At 45.4% G+C, this 20411-nt stretch overlaps 1 protein-coding gene across 1 annotated transcript; it reads right to left on the bottom strand.

The window, feature by feature from the left end:
* Positions 1-544: 544 nt before the first annotated feature.
* On the bottom strand, positions 545-2492 carry FANCF (FA complementation group F). Its single transcript, XM_090034948.1, has one exon. It carries the CDS (start codon positions 2344-2346, stop codon positions 1444-1446), a length of 903 nt encoding a protein of 300 aa, XP_089891074.1. The 5' UTR covers positions 2347-2492; the 3' UTR covers positions 545-1443.
* Between the last annotated feature and the right edge of the window lie 17919 nt (positions 2493-20411).

Genomic DNA, 20411 nt, shown 5'->3' with positions numbered 1-20411 from the left:
GCCAAACAGATTTCCTTTACATGTGATGTGTAATAAGATGGCAGGATGTTGCATGCTGCAAGTTAAGTTCCTTCCACTTTCAGAGATGAAATTCCACTTCTTACTGAAATATATATTTTTTAAAAGGGAGATTAGTAATAGCAAATCTCTCTGGCTATACTACCTATTCAATCTTAAAACTCCATGGGGCAATTATGTGCGTATTATGATAATAGCCGCTTTGCAGTTTCCCTCCCATCTCTGTGTAACAAATCATGATTAAATAAGCCAAAGAACTGCAGTGGCAGAACCAAATGAGGCCTCTCACTGAGACTCTAGAAAGGAGATGAAACCTTACTCTCATTTCAACACAGCAGATGTCCAAATGTCATTGAGGATGACAAGCTGAAGGCAACCTTTGTCAGTTTTTGTAACCAATGGCAGATGCCAAGCCTCAATCATGGATCACAGCCAGACCTTCTACTCTTTTTGGTGCTCATTAAAGCAAGTTTGTACACAGATACACTTTATTGAAAACAAAAGTTACTATGAGTAAGATTCAGAAACAGCTGAAGAACCCAAAAGGTTTAATGAAGTTCTCTCATATGTTTTTCATCTCTAACAGTCCAGTTCTTGCTATTAATGAAAAGGAAAGTGAGGACTAATCATCTAGTCTAGATGTTCTAATCAAACAAAGATATTAAGTGTCTCATTCATTCCCATACAGCTTAGAAAAAGAAATGTTCCACATCACAGGAAAATAATAATTAAAAAAAATAAATAAAAGGAAACATACCCCCCCCTTTTTTTTAAATAAGTCTTTGGCTTTTATCCTATTTGGCGCACAGCCACTTCCTCCACCTACTTGCATATAGGCAGATGTGGAGGCTCTTTAGGAGCATGTTGCAGTTCTGGGAAATTAGCAACCACTGGACAACAGAAGGCTGCTCTAAAGGCAGGCCTAAAAATTCTTGCTTGACTTCCAAATACTCTGGTAACAGTAGGATAAAGACACATCTCCCCCCAAAACCCCTGTAGCCATGGCATCATGTAGCTCAACCCCCCTCCACAGGTAAGTCAGTTTCTGTATTGCTGAGGAGCACTTTCCATCAGGTAGGCCCAAAACAGGGACCTGCTTCTTTTTGGTGAGAAGCAGCATGAGAAGAGCCCAACGGCAGAGCTGGGGAGAGAGAGAAGCTGCTGGGGGCACCAGCAGAGGTGGCTTTACAGGGGTGAGGAGCCGCTGGGGGCAGTGGCAGAAGTGGCTTGACAACGGGCAGGCACAGAGATGACTTGGCAGGGGGCAAGGAGCTCCTGGCAACAGTGACAGAGGTGACCTGACAAGGGGTGGGCGCAGAGGTGACTTGCCAAAGGGCAGCCAGGCCCACCTCAGTCCACAGCTTTTGCCGGTGGGAGGTCTCGTCCAGGTGTAGGGCAGTTTTGGAGGCATGGCCCGGGCACAGCTTAGGTGTGAAGGAAGCTCAACCCGGTCGAGGGGCTTGAGACGGCCCCCTGTTCCTGGTCCTCCTCCAAGTCGAGCAGCAGGTCGGTCCAGACGCTGAGGCCGCGCACGCAGAAGCCACCGTCTTGAGCCCTCCGGCGGAGCAGGCAGGCGCGGACAGAGGCCCGCAGCGGCTCCCCCGCCCGCCACAGGCCGCGCCAGCGCTCGCGCAGCTCCTCCCAGGGCCCGTCCCAGCGCCCGCGCAGCGGGTCGTACCGCAGGCGGCTGGCGCGGCCCTCCAGCAGCGCCACGTAGCGCCGGCCCAGCGCCGGGTGCCGGGCGGCGACCTGGGCCGCGAGCGGCGCCGGCAGCGCGGCCAGGCGGCCCGGCAGCCAGGCTAGCAGCGCATCGTCGGGCGCGTCGGGAGGCAGCAGCAGCGCCGCCGCCGCCACCCGCGCCGCGGGCAGCTCCTCCAGCAGCGCCGCCGCCCGGAGCGGCCGCCCCGCGTCCTCCCGCAGCCGCGCAAGCAGCAGCTGCGCCTCGGTGCGCGCCCGCAGGTCGGGCCCGGCGGCGCGCGCCGCGGCCTTGCGGCGGGCCAGCAACGCCGGGGCAGGTAGCAGCGCGGCCAGCAGCGCCGGGGAGGCGGCGGGCGGCGCGGCACGGTTCTCCAGCAGCGCCAGCGCCAGGAGGCGCGGGCAACGGCCTAGGTGCGCGAAGGCGAGCGGCGGGCGGGCGCGGGCCAGGCGCTGCGCCAGCGCGGCGCGGACCCGGGGCCGCGCGCGGAAGCGGCAATGCAGCTGCTGGAAGTAGCGGGCCCAGCGCAGCGCGCGCTGCAGCGCTGCCGCGTCCCAGCGCCCCGCCAGCGCCGAGCGCGCCGCGCCCAGCAGCGCGGGCAGCTGCTCCGCCTGGCCTAGCAGCGCCTCCATGGCCCCGCGCGCCGGCCTTCCCGCCGCCGCTTCAAATCCTGGCGCCGCCTCCCCACCCGATCTCAGCGGCCTGGGTTGCGCGGGGCCGCCACACTGGCTCGCTGCCGCGTCAGTCTGCTCGCCGCGCACTTCCGGAGCCAAGCCCCGCCCCGCCCTTAGCAACAGATCCCGCCCCGCCCCCGCGCACCCTTTGATCCTCCTGTGCCCTCTGACCCCGCCTCGCGCGGTTGCTATGGGAGCGCCTCCTGGGGCTATGCTGCGGACGATACAATAATTCTCAGCGTTATCGGAGCATTTAAGCCCTTGTATAATGTACACTCCGGAAAAGTGTTCCAAATGTATGAGAGACGTATGAAAAAGTTTGCAGAAGAAAAAAATATATATATTTTTTGCAATTTCTCAGTTGGTCCAATATAAGGTGTCACTTGGTTTTGGAATGTCACCATGCATGAGGGATGCCTGTGGTAGCTGTGTTGGTCCGAGACAGAACTCTAGAAGTCTTGGTTCTAAAATGGGGCCTTTTATGAGAACCAAGCACCAGAGATCGTACTCTGTCCCTCCACCCCACCCTTTCCAGGGGCTGGGCTATGGCTCCTTTCCTCACACAGGGCTGGGTTGGGACCTGTTTGTACCCCCTCCACTCAGGGGCAGGCCAGCCCCACGGGCTAGGCCATCCTCACCGTGGGGCTGGCCTGCCCCTGTATGTGGCTGGGTGGTGCCTGCCCTGGGTGCTAGATTGGGACCACTGGCATGATCTAGCCTGCAGAGGGACTGGACACTGCCCATCAAACCTGCAGGTGAATCAAGTTAAACACGGCTGGTTTAGAATCATTGCTGGTCAGGGAGTGGGTAGGAGTTATACAGGGGTAGATCCAGGGGGTACCACCATGCTGTTATACACCTCCCCCGCATCTGCACACACACACACACACATTCCCGGATCACCCAAAATTTAAAAACCAGCTGCCTGGTGGCAGCAACAGCAGCATTTCTATTTAGGCAGCAGTGAGGGAGTCACTTGATTTCATGGCATTATTATCCATCTGATTCCTCCTATACTCCAGTCCATGGGTGTAAACAGCCCTCTCTCCTTTTTAATGGTTTTTAGTAGTTTCACTAACCAAGCTAATCTTTGTTCTGCAATTTTGCTGTCTATTCGCTAGTCCTGGTATTATAACTTCTATTTCACAGCCCTGTAGACTGCTTTTAAAATTCTAGCTAGAAACCTCAGCTCTGGCATGAAAATAACTTTTAGACAGTGCATTTTTAATACTTCACAAGAAGCTCCAGGAGGCTAGATTTTGTTTTATGACTCTGAAAGTGAAGTACATTTAATTTTACTGACTCCAGGACATTTAATAAAGTGTCTTTTCATTATTTTTACCTTGTCTGTTTTGTTATTTGGTTTTTGTTTTTGTTTTTAAACATAATACATAAGAAATTAATGCTCTTTCCAATAAAGTTATATTTGCTTTTGCTTGGATCCCAAACTGAATAATATAGCCCTAGACCTCTAGCTTATTAGTAAAGTTCCTAGTTTTTTACTTTTTTTCCCCCCCCAGGTTAAAAACAAACAAAAAAACCACCCCACAAGTGTTTTCTTATATGCAATGATGCAGTATCTGCACCCTGCTTTTCAAAATCCTGTATCTCCCCATAGACTTAATGCAGGGATCACAGAGTGAAATTCAGTGTCCTGCTGTATGCAGATATGTCAAGTAGATGACTAGATGATCTTTTCTCTCCTTAGATCATATTATTATGGGTCTAGTAGGGGAAGGCAATCATCTTGGGCAGAGAGCCGCTTACCCAGTTTTGGCAGGCTGTCAAGGGCCGCATGGGTAGCCCAACCCCTTGGCGGGTGTCCCACCCCTTAACAAGTGCTCCACCCCCCTCGTCACCATCTTGAGACTAATGTCCCAGGGACAGCAGCAGTGGGACCCAGGCTGGCAAGGGTCTGTGGAGCCGGCCCAGCTCCATAGAGCTTCTGCTGGCTGGGACCCTGTACTGCTCACCAGCACTGGCCCTGGGACACTGGTGCGGGCCCCGTGCTCCTGCTGGCTCCCCACCCACTCATACCCAGTGTCCCCAGACAGGCCCACGCGGGGCACCAGCCATAGGGTGGGCAAGGGGCCACTTTTCTTCATGCAGGGAAGGAGCCTGGGGAAAAGCTGCGTGTGGGGGGGAAGCAGCCCCTCCCTGCCCCATGCCCAGCACGCCACACTGCAGGCGCTTGCAACCCACGTGGGGCTGTCTGGAGCTGGCACAGGCACCCCACATGGGCTGCAAGTAGCTGCAGCACAAGGCACTGGGTGGGGCTTCTGGCTGGGGGATGGAGCTGGGCAGGCCGCTGTTGTTGGAGCCCCCCAGGCTTCCCCTGGGTCCTACTACCCTTGGTTCCTGTCATTTTTGACAGGAACCAAGGGCAGACAAATATTAATTTTCTCCATTTTTTAGGGGCCCTACGGGCCAGATAGAAGGGCCTCCAGCCCGCAGGCTATATGTTGCCCACTCCTGAGTTTAAGGGTTTAAAATCTCAGAGAATACAATCTTTGTGGGTTTTTACTCTTATTCCTTGCTGGAAGAAATATGCAGGTTTATACACCATGAATAAGTCTATAAATTTCACTTCAAAGAAATCAGTCACATTTGTAGCAACAGAAAGCTAACAAAAACAGCTTGGGAAAGTCTGACTGCATTGGAAAAACACCTAAGTAGTGAAGTATCTGGAATATTCCCGTATTTGGGAAGATGGTCTGGGCGCTCCAATAGGTCTCTGGAGCATTAACTGAAAATGATACTTGACTGATGAATTCTGTTGTTATTTCAACATGAAGTCTGCCCCAAACTGGGTTGGGGAAAAAAAAAAAAAAAAAAAAGTCAGAATATCAATTGTTTTATTTGGATGCAAAAAATTTCAACTAAAACTCCAGCACCTACAAAAAAGCTGACAGTATTGTCTAATTATCAAAGGGAAGGCTATTGAGTTTTGCCAAACAACTTATTTCAGCTGTTTGTGATAAGCGGGGATGCTGGCTTTCCTCCCCTAAAAAAACAGCAACAACAACAAAAAACAGACAAATAACCTCCCCCACGTTTTCTGATTAAACTGAAAATCTGCATTTTTCTTTGAATAAAACAAAATACTACTATTGTATATATACACACACACTTTGGCATTTTATTTTGTATTTCCCCCCCATCATGGAATAATCAGAGCTCACCCTGTCCCCTGCGCTCACCAGGATGTGGGTCCAGCTCTGGCTGGTCTCTCCTTGCTCCCACCCCACCCCACCCAATGGTGAGGAGCAACCCTGATATGCCAGTGCCCTACCCCTGCAGTTGCTCCTCACTGCCAAGCCATAACACTCCCAGTGCCCCTTGCTCCTGACCCCCCAGTGTGGAAGGGGGTGGGTGTGTGGGGAGCAGGGGACAGATGCAATACATGGGGGGGGTGGCCCTCCCAGATTTCTGCATCCATAGCAGGGCCCATCCAGGTCAAACCTGCTCTGGGCAGGGTCTGCCTCCATGGCCTAGTGAGCAGAACCCAGTACAGAAGGTTGCCACCGTGGCTGTCACAATGAAGCAAGATTGTTCTTACTTTGGGCTCCGGATACACATGCCTGATCTTGACTGAACCACTAATTCTCTGATTTCTGCTGATCGGATGTGACCATTTTATAGGTAAAAGTAATTGATGACAGATAATTTAAACTAATTATCTGTCCTGCTTGCTTATCTCTTTGTATCCAATACAGAGGTTCTCAAACTACCTGAATGGAGCTTGTAGACCACAGTCTGCAGAAAGGTGACCTAAGGCTAAAGCTGACAAACATTACACCCAACTTCCCAGAACTTTGCTCATAAAAACAGGCACATCCATCACATTAGAAAGGTAAGACTACTGATACTCAAATATGAGTTGTGTGCTTTGATTTGTAGAACAAAAAAGTTTAAGAGGTCCACCAAGAGACTCTGCAGTTTAAGTGGTCTGCAAAAAGAGTTTGAGAACCACTCCTATAGAAAAAGAAGTCTCTTAACACAAACCTTAAATTACTGTAGCTAGAACCATCTTGTACAGTGGCAACTGCTTGTAACCAGAACTTCCTTCTAATGGCCAAGCCTTGTTTCTGTAGTCGGTGGCAAATGCACCTGGCATGCCCCATTCTTCCAATAAGAAGATTCTGCAGTTTGTCCCTATGAACTTTGAGAACAAATATGCCAGGTCCAACTGAGACAAGCACCTTTCACTCAGATCCACTGTTCCCACCTGTCAAGTTCTCCCATGTAGCTGCAAAGAGTTGTTTATTATTCACTGATTTACATTTATTGGAACAGGACTCACAAGGATATGGGCCCCAAAGCACAAATCCCCATACTGAAGCATAATGAAAAGAAATAACCTAACTTGAAGGACTTGTGAGCCAAGCACAAATCTGACAGAGGAAGGAAGGTGGGGGGAGGGGATGAAGGAAGCGGAAGAGGGACAGGTTTCCCCAGGTCCCCTTCCCATTCTAGTAAGAGGGTAGGGGCCTCGTTACATAGTACAACAGGCAATGGTCATGTGACAACAGCTGCCAAAGAGTTCTCATTTCTACTCTCCACTCAGAGGACTCCTTTGTTGTCCCAGTTTTCAGTGCTAATATAACAGGCATGCATCTTTTCCATTTGAGAGTTCATCAGACCTTTTGAAGTCTTCTCCTTCAAAACTAGAGACATTAATGAGCCTAATGTGTTGGTGTAATTCAGAATGTTGATAGGTTGCTTGAGAGAGAGTATGGTTCTCTGTTTTGTATTAAATAAAACATATCAGGTTGTTATTTTGTTTACTAAGAAAAAGAGTAAGCTACAAGGATGTACTTATTATGAAATCTGTTCTGAAACTGTTCTAAGAGCACATAGAAAAAGAAACACTTTCTCTCCCTCCCGGTTTTCTCTGTAAATAAGGAAGTGTGTGGTGGTAGCAGTAGCCAAACATTTAAAATAAATTCATCACACCGATATATGCCTTAACATAATGCAAAATTTGCCTGGTTTTAAGATCAAAGAACCCTCCCCCCCCCACAGAAGAGCAAGCAAACAAAAAAAACCCACACAACAACTTAAAAAAGCCCCAGAAACCCAAGGCCTGGACGTGTTGTGTGTGGCATTTCACATGCCTACACACACGTCTTGAATACCTATAAAGTGGCTAAAATCTCCATTTGGATTCAGGTAGATAACAGTGAGCATGAAAAATAATTCTGTTTTTTTAAAGGAGATTCTAAATATATTTAATATCCTTCAAAAAGGAAATATTCTTTGGGCAAGTGTTTGGCAGTCACTGTATCAAACTGTATTAACAAGAACATTTCTCCTACATCTTAACCTGTATCAGTGTGGCTCCCAGTTGCTGGATGAGAAATTGCTGTAGATTAAAGAACTGAAGAAGTAAGTTCACATCTGTAAGCCCCTCATTGTGGTATGTTCAGAGATTACTTGACCCAAGCAATAATTATTTCAGTTTTTCACACAGCATTCTTTCACTCCTGTGCACCCTTGCCACATAGGAATCAACATAGACACAGATCATACAGGGTAACTTACAGTTCTGAGATCTTTTCCCAGACCCTGAGAACGTATTGCTCATTTCATGCTGCTCTCTATGCCCCAGCCCAGCCCAGCCTTCTTTCTCTCTCATGAGTTCCTTCTCCTAGTTTCATAGTGTTGCTGCCTCCAGCCTTACAGGCCTAGAACTTCATGCCAGATGCCAGAAAAAAAAAAATCCCTGATTTAGTCCTGGTACTATTACCCATGCACCTTCTTTTCTCAGATTCCACCCCAGGAGCCTTTTAGCTTCCTGTGGCCCAGCTAATTATCCACTGCAGCTGATTCACTTCTCCTAGGCAGCCTACAATCAGTGCCTACTGCTTTCAGTTGGGCTGTAATCTCTGCCAACCTGCAGGCTCCTACAGCCAGAAGAGTGTAGGCTGCTGCATGCTTCTGCCAGTCAGCCTGCTACACTCCTCTCCCCCAGATTTTTGTGAACCATACTAGCATTATTTCACAAGTCCCACATTTTCGTGGGTTACTGCTTTACCTAAGCCTGAGTATTCATGCAAAAGATTTATATGAAATTTTATGAAACTGGTGATTTTCATCACTTTTGTTATGGAGCCAATAAAACTTACCCATGCAATGTTGGTTGGTTTTGTAACACAAACTGATCAAAGTTGCCAGGGGTCTGGGATATGTTGTTGATTTTTTTGCTCTCAATAGTTACATCTGCTGTAAAGTGGGAAGACCCTTACCATGCAAACAAAAAAGGAAGCCTGTTCTTGGTTCCCTCATACCTAGTGGTACAAAATGGGAAAGAAAGCGTTGCTATAAAAGAGATTCTTTTCTTTGCATTATTACACACAAGCCTGGCTTGTGAGAGATGTTATCATGTCTCCCATTAATGTCTTATCAAAACTTCCAAAAACTTTTAGCTAGTCAGCAAATAAATTCCATTAATAATAGTATGGGGCCAGCCATGCTGGTGAGAACTGGACAATTATTTTTGGAGCTCTGATCAAATCTCATCTTGTTTCATTGCAATTATCTGCCATAAAATAAAACATCCTTTAACCAGACAGCAACAAATAATATTTCACTACTGTAGTATACTAGAGATGAGACAGATAAGAGCCAGGATTCAAACATCCTTGAAATTGAGAGACATCTGGTACCATGTCCTAACTTTCTGCTGGTTTTGTATCTGGTATCTACATGGGCTAAACTAAAGCTTTCTTTGTTATATTTATCTTCCTGTTTTGTGTGTGTGTGAGAGAGTTCAGATCTGCAGACAATTAAGTAATTTATGCATACAAGTTCAAAGGACCAATAGAACCCATCTGAACCATAAGTAAGTATAGAACAATAAGTGAGCATAACTCCATGTTAAACCTATGACAAAGTCTGTATCACCAGTTGTTGGTACAGTGCAGTGCTAGAGCAATTTAAATAGAGCTAACTTAGCATATAACTTTACACATAACTTTCTTCAGCTACTTTGTTTATAATGTATTATGCTTTAGATTCAGCTCAATCATGAATCTTTGTCTTGAAAGACGTATTCCACACTACTAGCCTAATAGGAAGGCTAACATTCCTGTTACCTTAAGGGAAAACTTGCAGCAGATAGAGCCTGGCAGCAAAAGAGAAGATGGCTGCAAGGGACTAGACAGCGAGAAAGCCCTGTTACTTAGGCAGAGAGCTGCCCCTTAAGGAAAGAGGAGCACCTACAATGGGTTAAGGAAACACTGAAGAGAGTGAGCAGGCTACTGTAGGCAGCCGATAGAGCAGAATGTAGCTGGACAACAAGGAAGCAGCTGTAGCTGTAATTGTAAGCTTCCTTGGTGACTAGATGGCACACCCAGATGAGTCAGCCCTGTGGGTGGCAGGAAGAGTCACTTGACCTGCAGGGACAGAGCTTAGGAATTATGAGAGCCCGTGGCTGGAAAGAAGGTAGTAGTTCTTTTGTGTAGGAAACCTGAGGAGGAGCTCTGTCTTGAAAGGACTATATCAGAGTGACTGGATGAGAGCTGCTTATCCTAAGGACTGTGAGCTGCCAGGAAAGAGCCCTTTTTCTCCAACGGCCTCTAGTTGAGAGGCTTGCTAAGAGTGGCCTGCAATGGTGGTTACAAGGGCCTAAAGTGGGGGCTAGAGCAAATTAGTTGCATAACTGATATGCTTAGAACTTGGGCTGTAGCTGGTGTGCTGATGTTCTAGTTAGTTATGGCTGGTAGATTGGGTTTGGGACTGTAAGGGTGGCTTGGAGGTCCCATTAGTACCTGAGGGGCATGTGATGGCTTTGAGACCTGCCAACGGTCAGGATCAAAGCACTGACAGAGTTAAAAGGGCCCAGAGCCTTAGTGGGGTGGAAAAAGGGGCCAGGGAGACTTGGAGCCCAGCATTGCCCTAAAGAGGCGAGAACCAGGACCAGGGTCCCAAAGCTCATGAGGCATGTAATCATTCTCTGGGAGAGGTGACACAGGGCAGTGGGCCAGATCAACAGGGGCCAATGAGAGCAGAGGAGCAGATGAGAGGTAGCTGAACAGGTCATAAGGCAGTGAGTGCCAAGGTCACATGTGAGCCAAGGGGAGGCTATCTGAAGGACTAGATTTGGCGAGGGGTGTCTGTTAGGGGATCTGCTGGTGAAGGAAAGATGTCTGTGTGATAAAGGTGCTTGGTGAAGGCTCTATGAAGATTAGACCAAGTGTTTTTCTGTATTTGTTTAGATATTAAGCTATATGTTGCTGCTAAGAACCTAATTAAAGTTTAAGATGTAGTAAGGCCTTGTATAAAGTAAGGCCCAGTAAATTTAGCAAAGCCTTGAAGTAGTAAGGCCCTATGGTGTAGTTAAAATTAACTTTATCAAAAGAATGCAAAGCTTGTACTGCTATTGGTCAGTCTATGGCTAGTTGAAGTAAAAAGAATCTGAGTGGCTGTAAGTTCAGAAGTGCACAGTTCAGAAGTTATAAATTGGCTGAAACATCCAGAAATCATTCAGAAGGAAGATACAGCTCTGTGAAAATGATTAATTAGCTGTTGACCTGGATCAGTGGGCCCATGGATCTCAAGGACCCCAAGGACTGAATACCAGGGTCCTTCCCAGTACCTCTCGACAGTGCTGATCGGAGACACCTAACTTCGCTGGACTTTGTGGAAAGAGAAACTTGTACATCAGGTATCGGAGGGGACTGCTGATAAGTTGCCAATGTGAATTGTTCTTGTCTGTCATTGTTTGCCTTGTTACTACGCGTAGTTGTGTTTTTGTTAAGTCAATAAATCTTTCTTACCTTTCTACCCCCGACCATACTCTCAATCCTGAACCCTCCACAGGCAGCTGGGAAAGTTGGTGTTCTAGGATACTTAGGCAGATTTCCTTAGAATAATCCAGCAGTTATCAGTGGTTCCCAATCTGTGGTACAGGTACCACCAGTGGTATGCAGACAACCTGTCAGTGGTATGCATTAACAGGTTTCATATAATTACTTTATATGACAAAAAATTGGTGGTACTTAAGGTTGTATCATTTTAAATTGGTGGTGCATAATTTGTCAGTTTTGGAACTGCTGAGTTGCATCATGGTGTGGCTAGCCAGAACAGAAATACCTAAAAAGGGTGGCGGGGGGGAGATGCAGTAGCCCTTTGGTTACCGGGGGCAGCATAGCCACTCACTCCTGGGGCCTGGTCCTGCTAAAACCAGGCATAAACACTGTTTTTATGCACTACCAAGTGTTTATAAAAGGGGTTTGGTCAACTTGTTTACTAAAAGCCTTGTTCCAATAAGCATAGAAGCTAAAATAGATACATGAAGAGTAATATACGTCAATAGGCCTATTTCCAAAACATTAGTATACCTTCTTCATAGGATCTGTCCCATAGTTTTTACAAGGAAACTCAACCTTTTCAGCCTTTCGGGTCACTAGCATTTTGGATACCATGCCTTCATAAAGAGGCCAAATTTTCAGAGGATGAGTCATTAACTCTTTCTGAAAATAAGAGGCTCATATATGGTGGCTTAGATTGGACTCTCAAAAATGGAGGTATGATAAATCATTGACCATCCTTGGAAAAACATCATTATTTTAACAAATAGGCCTATAGCATGAACGTGTACTCAAGTGCCAGGACTGAGCTCACTCTTGTATTGTTGGCTTACTGCTAGCTACCTCTCTGTACTGAGTAGTGAGCCATTCTGAGTGATCTCAAAATGAATATTTAAGAAATATACAATGTCCTTTTCCACTGGTAGATTTTGTGTTAATGGTATCATTCACAAGAGTATAGAGAGATTCTATAAACACACTTTTCATGTTGGAATCGGTTATAGTTTTCATATATAAAATACAATATAGGACAGCCGTGAATAAGCTATTTATATGTATGTCTGGGTTCCAATAATACAAGGCACTCGAGTTTCACTTGGGTTATCTTGCACTTATAGTCTGGATGAACTGAGAACTCAGCTTTCTATGTAGTATTTTACCATTGAGTGTGCATGTATATTTATGTATAAACAAAGGGCTACACAAATGCACACTGGAGAGAGAGCTTTTCTTTACTCTTACTCCACCAAAAAAAAAAGTTTCTAAGTATCTGTTGTTTCCATTTTCATGTCTCCAAAGCTTTTATGTGAATTCTTCCAGCACATTTCTCATTATTCTCTCAACCTTTCCTCTGTTGGATGGCTGGGGTTTCCAGACATATAACCTGAATGTCCTAGGAGAATTTACATAAAAACAATAAAGACAAGGAAATGGAAACCACAGAATATACACATAATTTTTTTTCAATCTTTGCTAAGAAGCTCATTGGTTCATATTTACAAAGGAATTCAGTTTTCCATATTAACATCCTTTCACTGTGAAACAAATGTGGGGAAAAAGGATGGTAGAAATCATTAGGGTTGGCATTTGTCTAACTATTTAAGTGAATATTCTGGTTGTGTGGAGGGGATGGTTGTATGTTAATCTCATTAATGATTGCAGTTTTATATGCATACATCCCAGTATATCAAGAAGTGCATGCCATGAAAAAAATCATATAAATGTTTGTATCAAGCAAATTTTAATGCATATTTTGGAAGGGATTATTTTTATATTTAAAGAAAGTTGCAGGGTTTTTCTTGAACCTTTTGTAGAGAGTTGTTTTACTGTTCCATATATTTTATAATTTTTCTGGACTCAAACACATTACTGATTTCCTTAGCAAGTTTATCGGTCTTTAAAGTGAAGTAGAAAATCTAAAGTGCCAGCCTGAATTGGGTCCATATTAGCAATAGTTGAAAAGTACCACTGACCACTTTTTTGCGTCTTCATCTATGTGAAATGCCTTGGGTTAATTTTTGTCTTATTCCTAATGATCAGGTGCTCCCATCATGCACACTACCACCATAGCTAATGGCATATAAAACCCTAGCTAGTATTTTCAGCAGCAAAGCCAAGATCAGGGCATGGCCCTAAACAAATACCGGAAAGTAAAGGCTTCTACAGTTTTTAGAGCTCTGCAAATGTGGCTACTTCTAAATGTATGGAGGGCACTTATTGTTTATGGTTTTAGCAGTTCCTTCAACATACTTATTCTTATGTGCTTCCTTTCTGTGTGTTGTTTATCAGTTAATGTAAGCTACTCTGAGCCTTTTGGATAGGACAGAATATAAATCTACATAATACCAATAATGACAACAGTCTTCCCAATTCTTGAGGCTTTTGGCTTAATGTGTTCTTTCATTTAGAAAAAAATAGACTTTCTGTGGAAAATGGGCTATGTCAACAAAAATCCAAGTGCTCCAACACCAAATATTCTAATTCACTGGTGTCACTGTGCTTAATAGGGGTTGTAGTTTAAGTGATTCATGCTCCCACACTTCTCTGTGGGCTGAGCTACCTGCCGTGATTCATCACAATCAGGGATTTCTATAATACATTCACCCCTCCTCCTCTCCCAAAGATGAGAAAGGTGTGTGCATTCCAAGATGCACATAAATCTGGGATTCGTACCAGCTTTCTGAGAAATCTGGAAAATAACAATGCTGGGGGGAAGGATGATGATGTTAAAAAACAGAAGCCACTAGGAAAGATGGGGGGGGGTGGTAATTTTCCCTACCACTACCCTCTTAAGTTCGCCCCTGGGGCAACTGCCTTAGAGACCCTGTCCTGCTTATATCACTGAGAAGAGCATTAGAATTGTCAGAAATTGCACCTGAATAAAGGTGAAGGCCGACAGAAGAAAGATACCAGTATTGGGACTCACAGATCCTTAGGCTTTTGTCTTGGGGTTGCTGCCTGTCATCAGATGTTGTTTAAAACCAGTAAATTGCATAGCTACAGGGATAAAGAATTGGCCTAAAGACCAGGTTTGTTCTTTCCTGAAGAAAAATGTCTACTAATACTGAAACTCCTTCACTTTGACTCAATTTATTCATCCAGAGACCTAATGTGGGCAGAGAAAATTACTTGAAGCCAGTGATAATTATAGAGCATATCCTCAAAGGTACAATGCTGTTAGTTTTGCAGAGAAATGGATTACTAACTGTAGTGGAAGAGGTTACTCTAACACATTTACTAGCTTTTTCATTACTGCCTGGGTGAAAAGAAACTTGCTTATGAAACAATGGTTTCATAAAGTTACTGTCTGATTTTTTTTTCTTTTTGTTTTTGTGTTTAAGTACTGCTGCTCCTACATTGTCTCCCCCTCTTGCCTCTTCTTCCAGAAGCAGCATTTCTTTTCCATTGGCTTCAGTCTACCTCTCCCATTCTTGCTTTTCCCACTCTTCCTTCTACTGTTCATGTTCCCAATCCAGCTCCCATATCTGGTGCATCCTCTTCAACCAACAGTGCATAAGGAGAACTTCTTATGCTGCTGCCCCTCTGCCATGATTCCATCCGTACCTCACTTTCTGGACAGTTTTTGTTTTGAGAGAGTGGATGTACATCCGTTGAGTGATTCTTACCATCTTTGATGACTGGCAACGTTTCTCTTTACTTTGAATGTCAACAATGATCTAATAGGCTTAAAACGAGAGATAGTATATCATGTGGCCTCTCAACAGTAGTTATGCAGGACAAAATATTACAAAGATGCATAGGTGAGTTACCATATTTACTTGATTACAATTACTTGATTACAAGATGAGGTTCCCCCCTTATTTAACATGATGGGAAAGGCCCCTTATCTTGGCATTGAGTATGAGGGTGGGGAGGAAAGGGGTACAGGCAACTACTGCAGCTTTGGCTTTTGCCCCAACTCTGCTTCTGCCTGCTCCCCAGTGCCTCTGCATACCCTGCCTCTTTCCCCCACCTCCACTCCCCTCCCCCCCTGCAGCCTTTGGGGTGGGGGAGAGGGCACTTTCCTTCATCTCCCTGCCACCAAAGCCTCTGCCCCAAGCCTGCTTCCCCCTACTCCTGCTTCCCCCTGCTCTGAACTGGGTCTACACTCAAGCCTGGGGCATAGAGCATTACCCCAGCTTGGCCCCATAGCAGCAGTGCAGGATCCATACAACTCCTAAGAGGCTGGGACAAGAGTGGGGAAGTAGTTTGCTGGCAGGAAGTAAGGCACTGCTGCTATGGAGCCATGCTCTGTGCCCCAGGCTGGAGTAGGGATGGAGCCTGCCAACGCAGATTAAGGGTAAGCAGGGGTAGGGAGGAGCAGGCTTGGGGAAGAGGCTTTGATGGCAAGGAGGCAGGGAAAGGAGTGGGGGGAGAGGTGGGTGCAGAGGCAGCATGCGGCAGGAAGGAGCAGGGGGAGAGAGTGTGTTATCTTGGAATCAAGGAAATATAGTAATTTATATGCATTTTTTTAAACATTTCATCCTATGTAAGGGTTTGGGGTGGGAGGCAGGCTTGAGGCAGAGACCTGGGTGGGGAGGCAGAGGCAGGGTGAAGGCACAAGAGGGGAAGGAGGGGACAAGCAGTAGGAGTTAAGCTTTTAAATTGCAATGCATTAATTGAAATGTGAAGTTATTACCTAAAATTATCCAGAAACACTCGGGATGTTTACAGATGTGCTCCAGGAGTGGGGGGTGGGGGCAGGTTTGCTTTAATTAGAGTGGCTCTGAAAGCTGCTCCAATTAAAGTGCCCAGAGTGTCTTCTGTTTCAGCATCCCCACACTTCCAAACGGCCTTGGGAGTGCTATATCTAAAGCTTTATCAAATGAGCTTGAGATAAAGTGCCCCCCCCCGGCCATCTAGAAGTATGAGGATGCTGATTTATTATTCCAAAACTCTTAAAATTGAACATTTTAACATTATAAAAACTTTTCAAGGGTTGTTTTGTTTTTTTTTCTTTTTCTCCAACAAAATTGCATAACAATATACTATTCCATTAGAAGTTTTCAATTTGGATGAAGTAGTATATTCCAATGAGAAAAAATGAATTGGAATGTTTTAGTGAGCAGCATTCATGCCTGTTTTCTCCTAAGCCCTTTCAGTGGTACAGAGTAAGGGAGAGGTTTTGACAGTCTGAGAGAGTTTGAATTAAATCAAGTAACAGTGTCAGGGTGAAGACTTATTGCCTCTCTTATATACTTCAGCCATAGACTTTACAAAGGTGGTTGTGGGAAGAGCTACAGAAAGGGAAAGAAAAGCAGAATGCCTGGCACAGGTCATGGATTCCTATGTGGGCTCTAATGGTGTCTTTACACATGCTCAGGAGTGGGGTGCTTTAATTAGAGCAGCTCTTAAGAGCTGCTCTAATTAAAGTGCCTTCAGTGTCTCGTATTCAGCATCCCTGTGCTTCAAAATGGCAGGGGGTGCTTTTGAAAGCTCATTCAGTAAGTTTTTGCTGAAGTGCCCCTTGCTGCCATTTTGAAGCTTGTCAAATGAGCTTTAGTTAAAGCACCCTGCAGCCATTTTAAAATTATGTGGGGGCTTAATATACGTGATCCTGTGGCATTTTCATTAGCAGCTTTTCAGGAACCAGTCTGATTTAAAATGCTTCCTTTGCCTCACCGCAGCCCCAGCTTCCAGGCATGTGCATAGGTACCCCAAGAGCTTATCTGAATGGGGAAGGTTTGTTTCTCTCTGCTTATTTTGCTTTGTTTGATTGGTGTTGATAAAGTTCCCCTCTGGTTGAAGGGGAGACTGACCATTGGCATTTTATTTTTTACCATCTTATTCTTTTTTTTTAATTTTTAGTTAGGGGATGGTTTTATCAGATGGATTTAGACCTTGTGCAAAACCTATAGTTGTATGAAGTATACAGATTCTAGTATGTCAAATAACTTGAACTAACCACCTGTTGAAGTATACTTTAGGGTATCTGTCAAAACAACAAATAAGGATGATTGGCTTTTTGTTCGTGGGTATGTTTGAAACTGACTAGCTAATGTTCTGCAATTGCTGCATGTTCTATTAACCAGCATGCCAGCTTGTAAGGTAAAGTGAAACTGGAAGTGCCCACCGTGGCAATTCCAGTTTCTCTGAGCCCCCATGGCCTGGGGCAAAGCAGCCTGCGCTGCCGATCCCTCACGGCCTGGGGCAAAGCAGCCTGCGCTGCCGATCCCTCACAGCCTGGGGCATAGCAGGCTTTGTGAAGCTCGCCTCCCTGTCCCTCAGGGCCCGTGGGAGGGGTGGTAATGCCCCGGATGCAGCGGGAGAAGCGGCTGCCTGAACACACAAAGGCGCCTGTTCGGGCCACTCAGTTAACCGGTATATTTTGTTATCTGGCACTCCCCATTCCCCATGGGTGCCAGATAACAAAGCTTTTACTGTACTACACTGCTCTATTACATAAGATATTTAAGAAAACAGTCTCCTACTGTTTCCTCTGTGCACTAGCCCTACCTTTGCTCTTGGTCCCAACCTGCAGAGGGCTAGGTGAAAGCAGTAGCATAACTGGGGCACTGCCCCCAGGCACTGACTGAGAGGCGACCCCCAGGGAGTGTGCACCAAGGCAGCTGTGGGAAGTGGGGAGCAGCACCTTTGCTGCTCTCTAGTGCTTGCCCCTCTCCTCCCCCTGTTCTCCTCCAGGGTTTTGCCCTGGGCACAAAACTTGTTAGTTCTGCCTCTGGGAAGTTAAAAATCTTGGACTTTGCTCAGGATGTCATAGCAAACTTACTTTGCTCTTGCCTGGTCATGCATCACTGACCACCTGCTGAAAATGCACCCCTTCCCCTGGTGTTGCCTCAGATGATGAAGGTCACATAGTGCATGCAGAATTCAGCTGAGAGCTAAATTCATTGGACAGTTGAATACTGTGCCATTTTGACACTATCCCATAAAGTAGCTCACCAGGCAAGGTGCTTGTGTAGTGAGTGGCAGGAGACCACCTGAACAAAACAGTGCTCCACATCCCTGCCTTGGGTTTTGGAATGAAATGGGACTGCGTATGGGGCCCATAAGTTCTCCTATGTGTAACATTGTATAACTCATATAACTTGTACTTTTTTTTTAATCTATGCATTTTCACACTTCAGAGATCAATTGGAGCATTAGGCAATCCAAAAGAAGTAACTTGGGAACAGAGTACAGTAGAAACTCCTTTAATAGCTTATTGGCTAATGGTGGGTTGGGGAGGGGTCAGTACTATGACATTAACACATGCAGCCAAGGGTTTGTAATGTGCTTTTCCATAGACCTTTGGCTGCTTTACTCTCTTATTCTCACAAATGATTGGATGGTAAGACAGGAGGGCAGGGAGTCAAACACCAGGCAAACTCTTTGTGCAGTGTTTTGGCAGATGTAGGCCAAGCTGCTGGAATTAAAAAAAAAAAAAAAAAAAAAGTCCCCCAAGGCCATGTTGTATGACCACTTGTGGTTGCAGTAGGGCCTTTGTTATATTTTTTTCCCTTTTAACAGGGAAGCAGCATGTGGTAGTGAGCTAACCCCATGACATGAAGTAAAAATTTCCTTTCTGCTCAACAAAATAATTTAAAAAAGAAAGGCAGGCAGCATTTGCTGCACTGAAGTTTGGGAACCAGCTCTGGTGCAGCACTTTCCTCATTGTTACCTCTGAGCAATTTCTTGGGAAGGTTGCTAATGACTTCAAGAACACTGGTGACCCCTGGAGTTTGACTCCAGACTCTTAATTAGTGGGTTCTTCTGCTTCCACTGATATTCAGCAGGCTTCTCAGTGGATACTTTTGCCTGTTCTTTATTTTCTTCAATTAAGAAGGACTCCATGCTTGGCAGAAAGAAAGGGAGCTGACTCAGGCTGAAGGAGGAATTGCTGTTGGCAGACTCAAGAGATCATGCCTTGCAACGTGTATATCTGTTCTGACTATGCTACAGGAAGTAAGGGAGCACATCTGAGGCAGCTGCACACTCAGAGCTCCTATATACATGCAGGATTGGCTGCTCCAATTCTCAGTTAATTGAGTCTGCTAGAGCATGGTAATTACTGCGTTCCAGCAGACTCCAGTGTCATGTGTATCAGTGTCCCTGCACTGAAAATGGGGTGCTTTAAACTAACGCTTGTTTAGCTTTAGTTCAAAGTGCCCTGCTGCCACTTTTCAGCATGGGGACAGTGATTCATGCGATGCCCTGGGTGCTTTAGTTAGCATGGCTCTTGGAGCTGCGTTTATCAAAGTGCCCCTGACTCCGCTCCCCCCAGCCTCCCAGAGCATGTCTATAAACACTCTCAAGTTCTAACTTTTGGGCAAGGTTCCAGGCATGGGCCCAAGTTCTTTTATGGCACAACCTAAGGACATAATAGTACAAATGGTCAGACCATCTAGACTTGTGGCAAACTGGTGGTATACACATGCCCTTTGAGAATACCACCCAATTATATCAACACTATGTGCAAGTCGGTGTCCATGTTAATCGAGGCACGTAATTTTTCTGACTCCTTGCTTTGCTAATGGGAAGATGTAGCCTTATTAAAACTGAAGTCCTGGCCTGTCTCCTTTATTTTGTTTAACATACTTCCAAATATTTCAGCCTGGTTTTACCAAAGCTATTAAAGGTGACCCTGATTTCACTCTTGTTTTTGATATTTTTATGCTGGTACAAATCCTTTGGCTTTAATGAAATTTCTCCTGATTTTCATTATGTAATTGAAGGAAGAAGGCAGCCCAGGGTATTTTCAAGGTTTACCTAAAGCAGTGGGAGGCAACCTTTTTGGCAGGCATGCCACAAATTAGTCCTACACCCTCCCTGAGTGCCAGTGTAATCCCCTTTCTCTGCCAATCTTTTGATCTGCTTTCAGCTACCTATTTTGTGATCTCTTCCCAGCTTCCCCCTCTGTTTTCTGTTTCCTGATCTATCTGCTGATGTGCTGCCAGTCTCCTCCCTGGTTTGCTGAAAGCCACTTGTGGCATTCCTGCCACAGGTTGGCCACTCCTGATCTAGAGAGTTCAGATTATTTTATTTTTATTTTTTTAAAAAAGTTGGGTATGATGGATCACCTTACATAAGTTATGATTTTACCTCTTGACCAGTAAGATTTAGCTTTATAGGTAGACTGTATTTCTTGCTTTACCAGATCATTGGGCATGCCTAGATAGATCATTACATGATCTGCCATTTATCTCTTATTTCTTAACCTCCATTTGGAACAATTACAGGTCATCATTTAAACAATGTAACATTTAATAC

This window comes from Crocodylus siamensis, chromosome 2 (assembly GCF_052110815.1).
Source record: "Crocodylus siamensis isolate JL-2025a chromosome 2, ASM5211081v1, whole genome shotgun sequence".
NCBI classification, from domain to species: domain Eukaryota; kingdom Metazoa; phylum Chordata; order Crocodylia; family Crocodylidae; genus Crocodylus; species Crocodylus siamensis.
The sequence above is the reverse complement of the archived record's forward strand: the minus strand, read 5'-3'. Positions and strand labels throughout refer to the sequence as shown.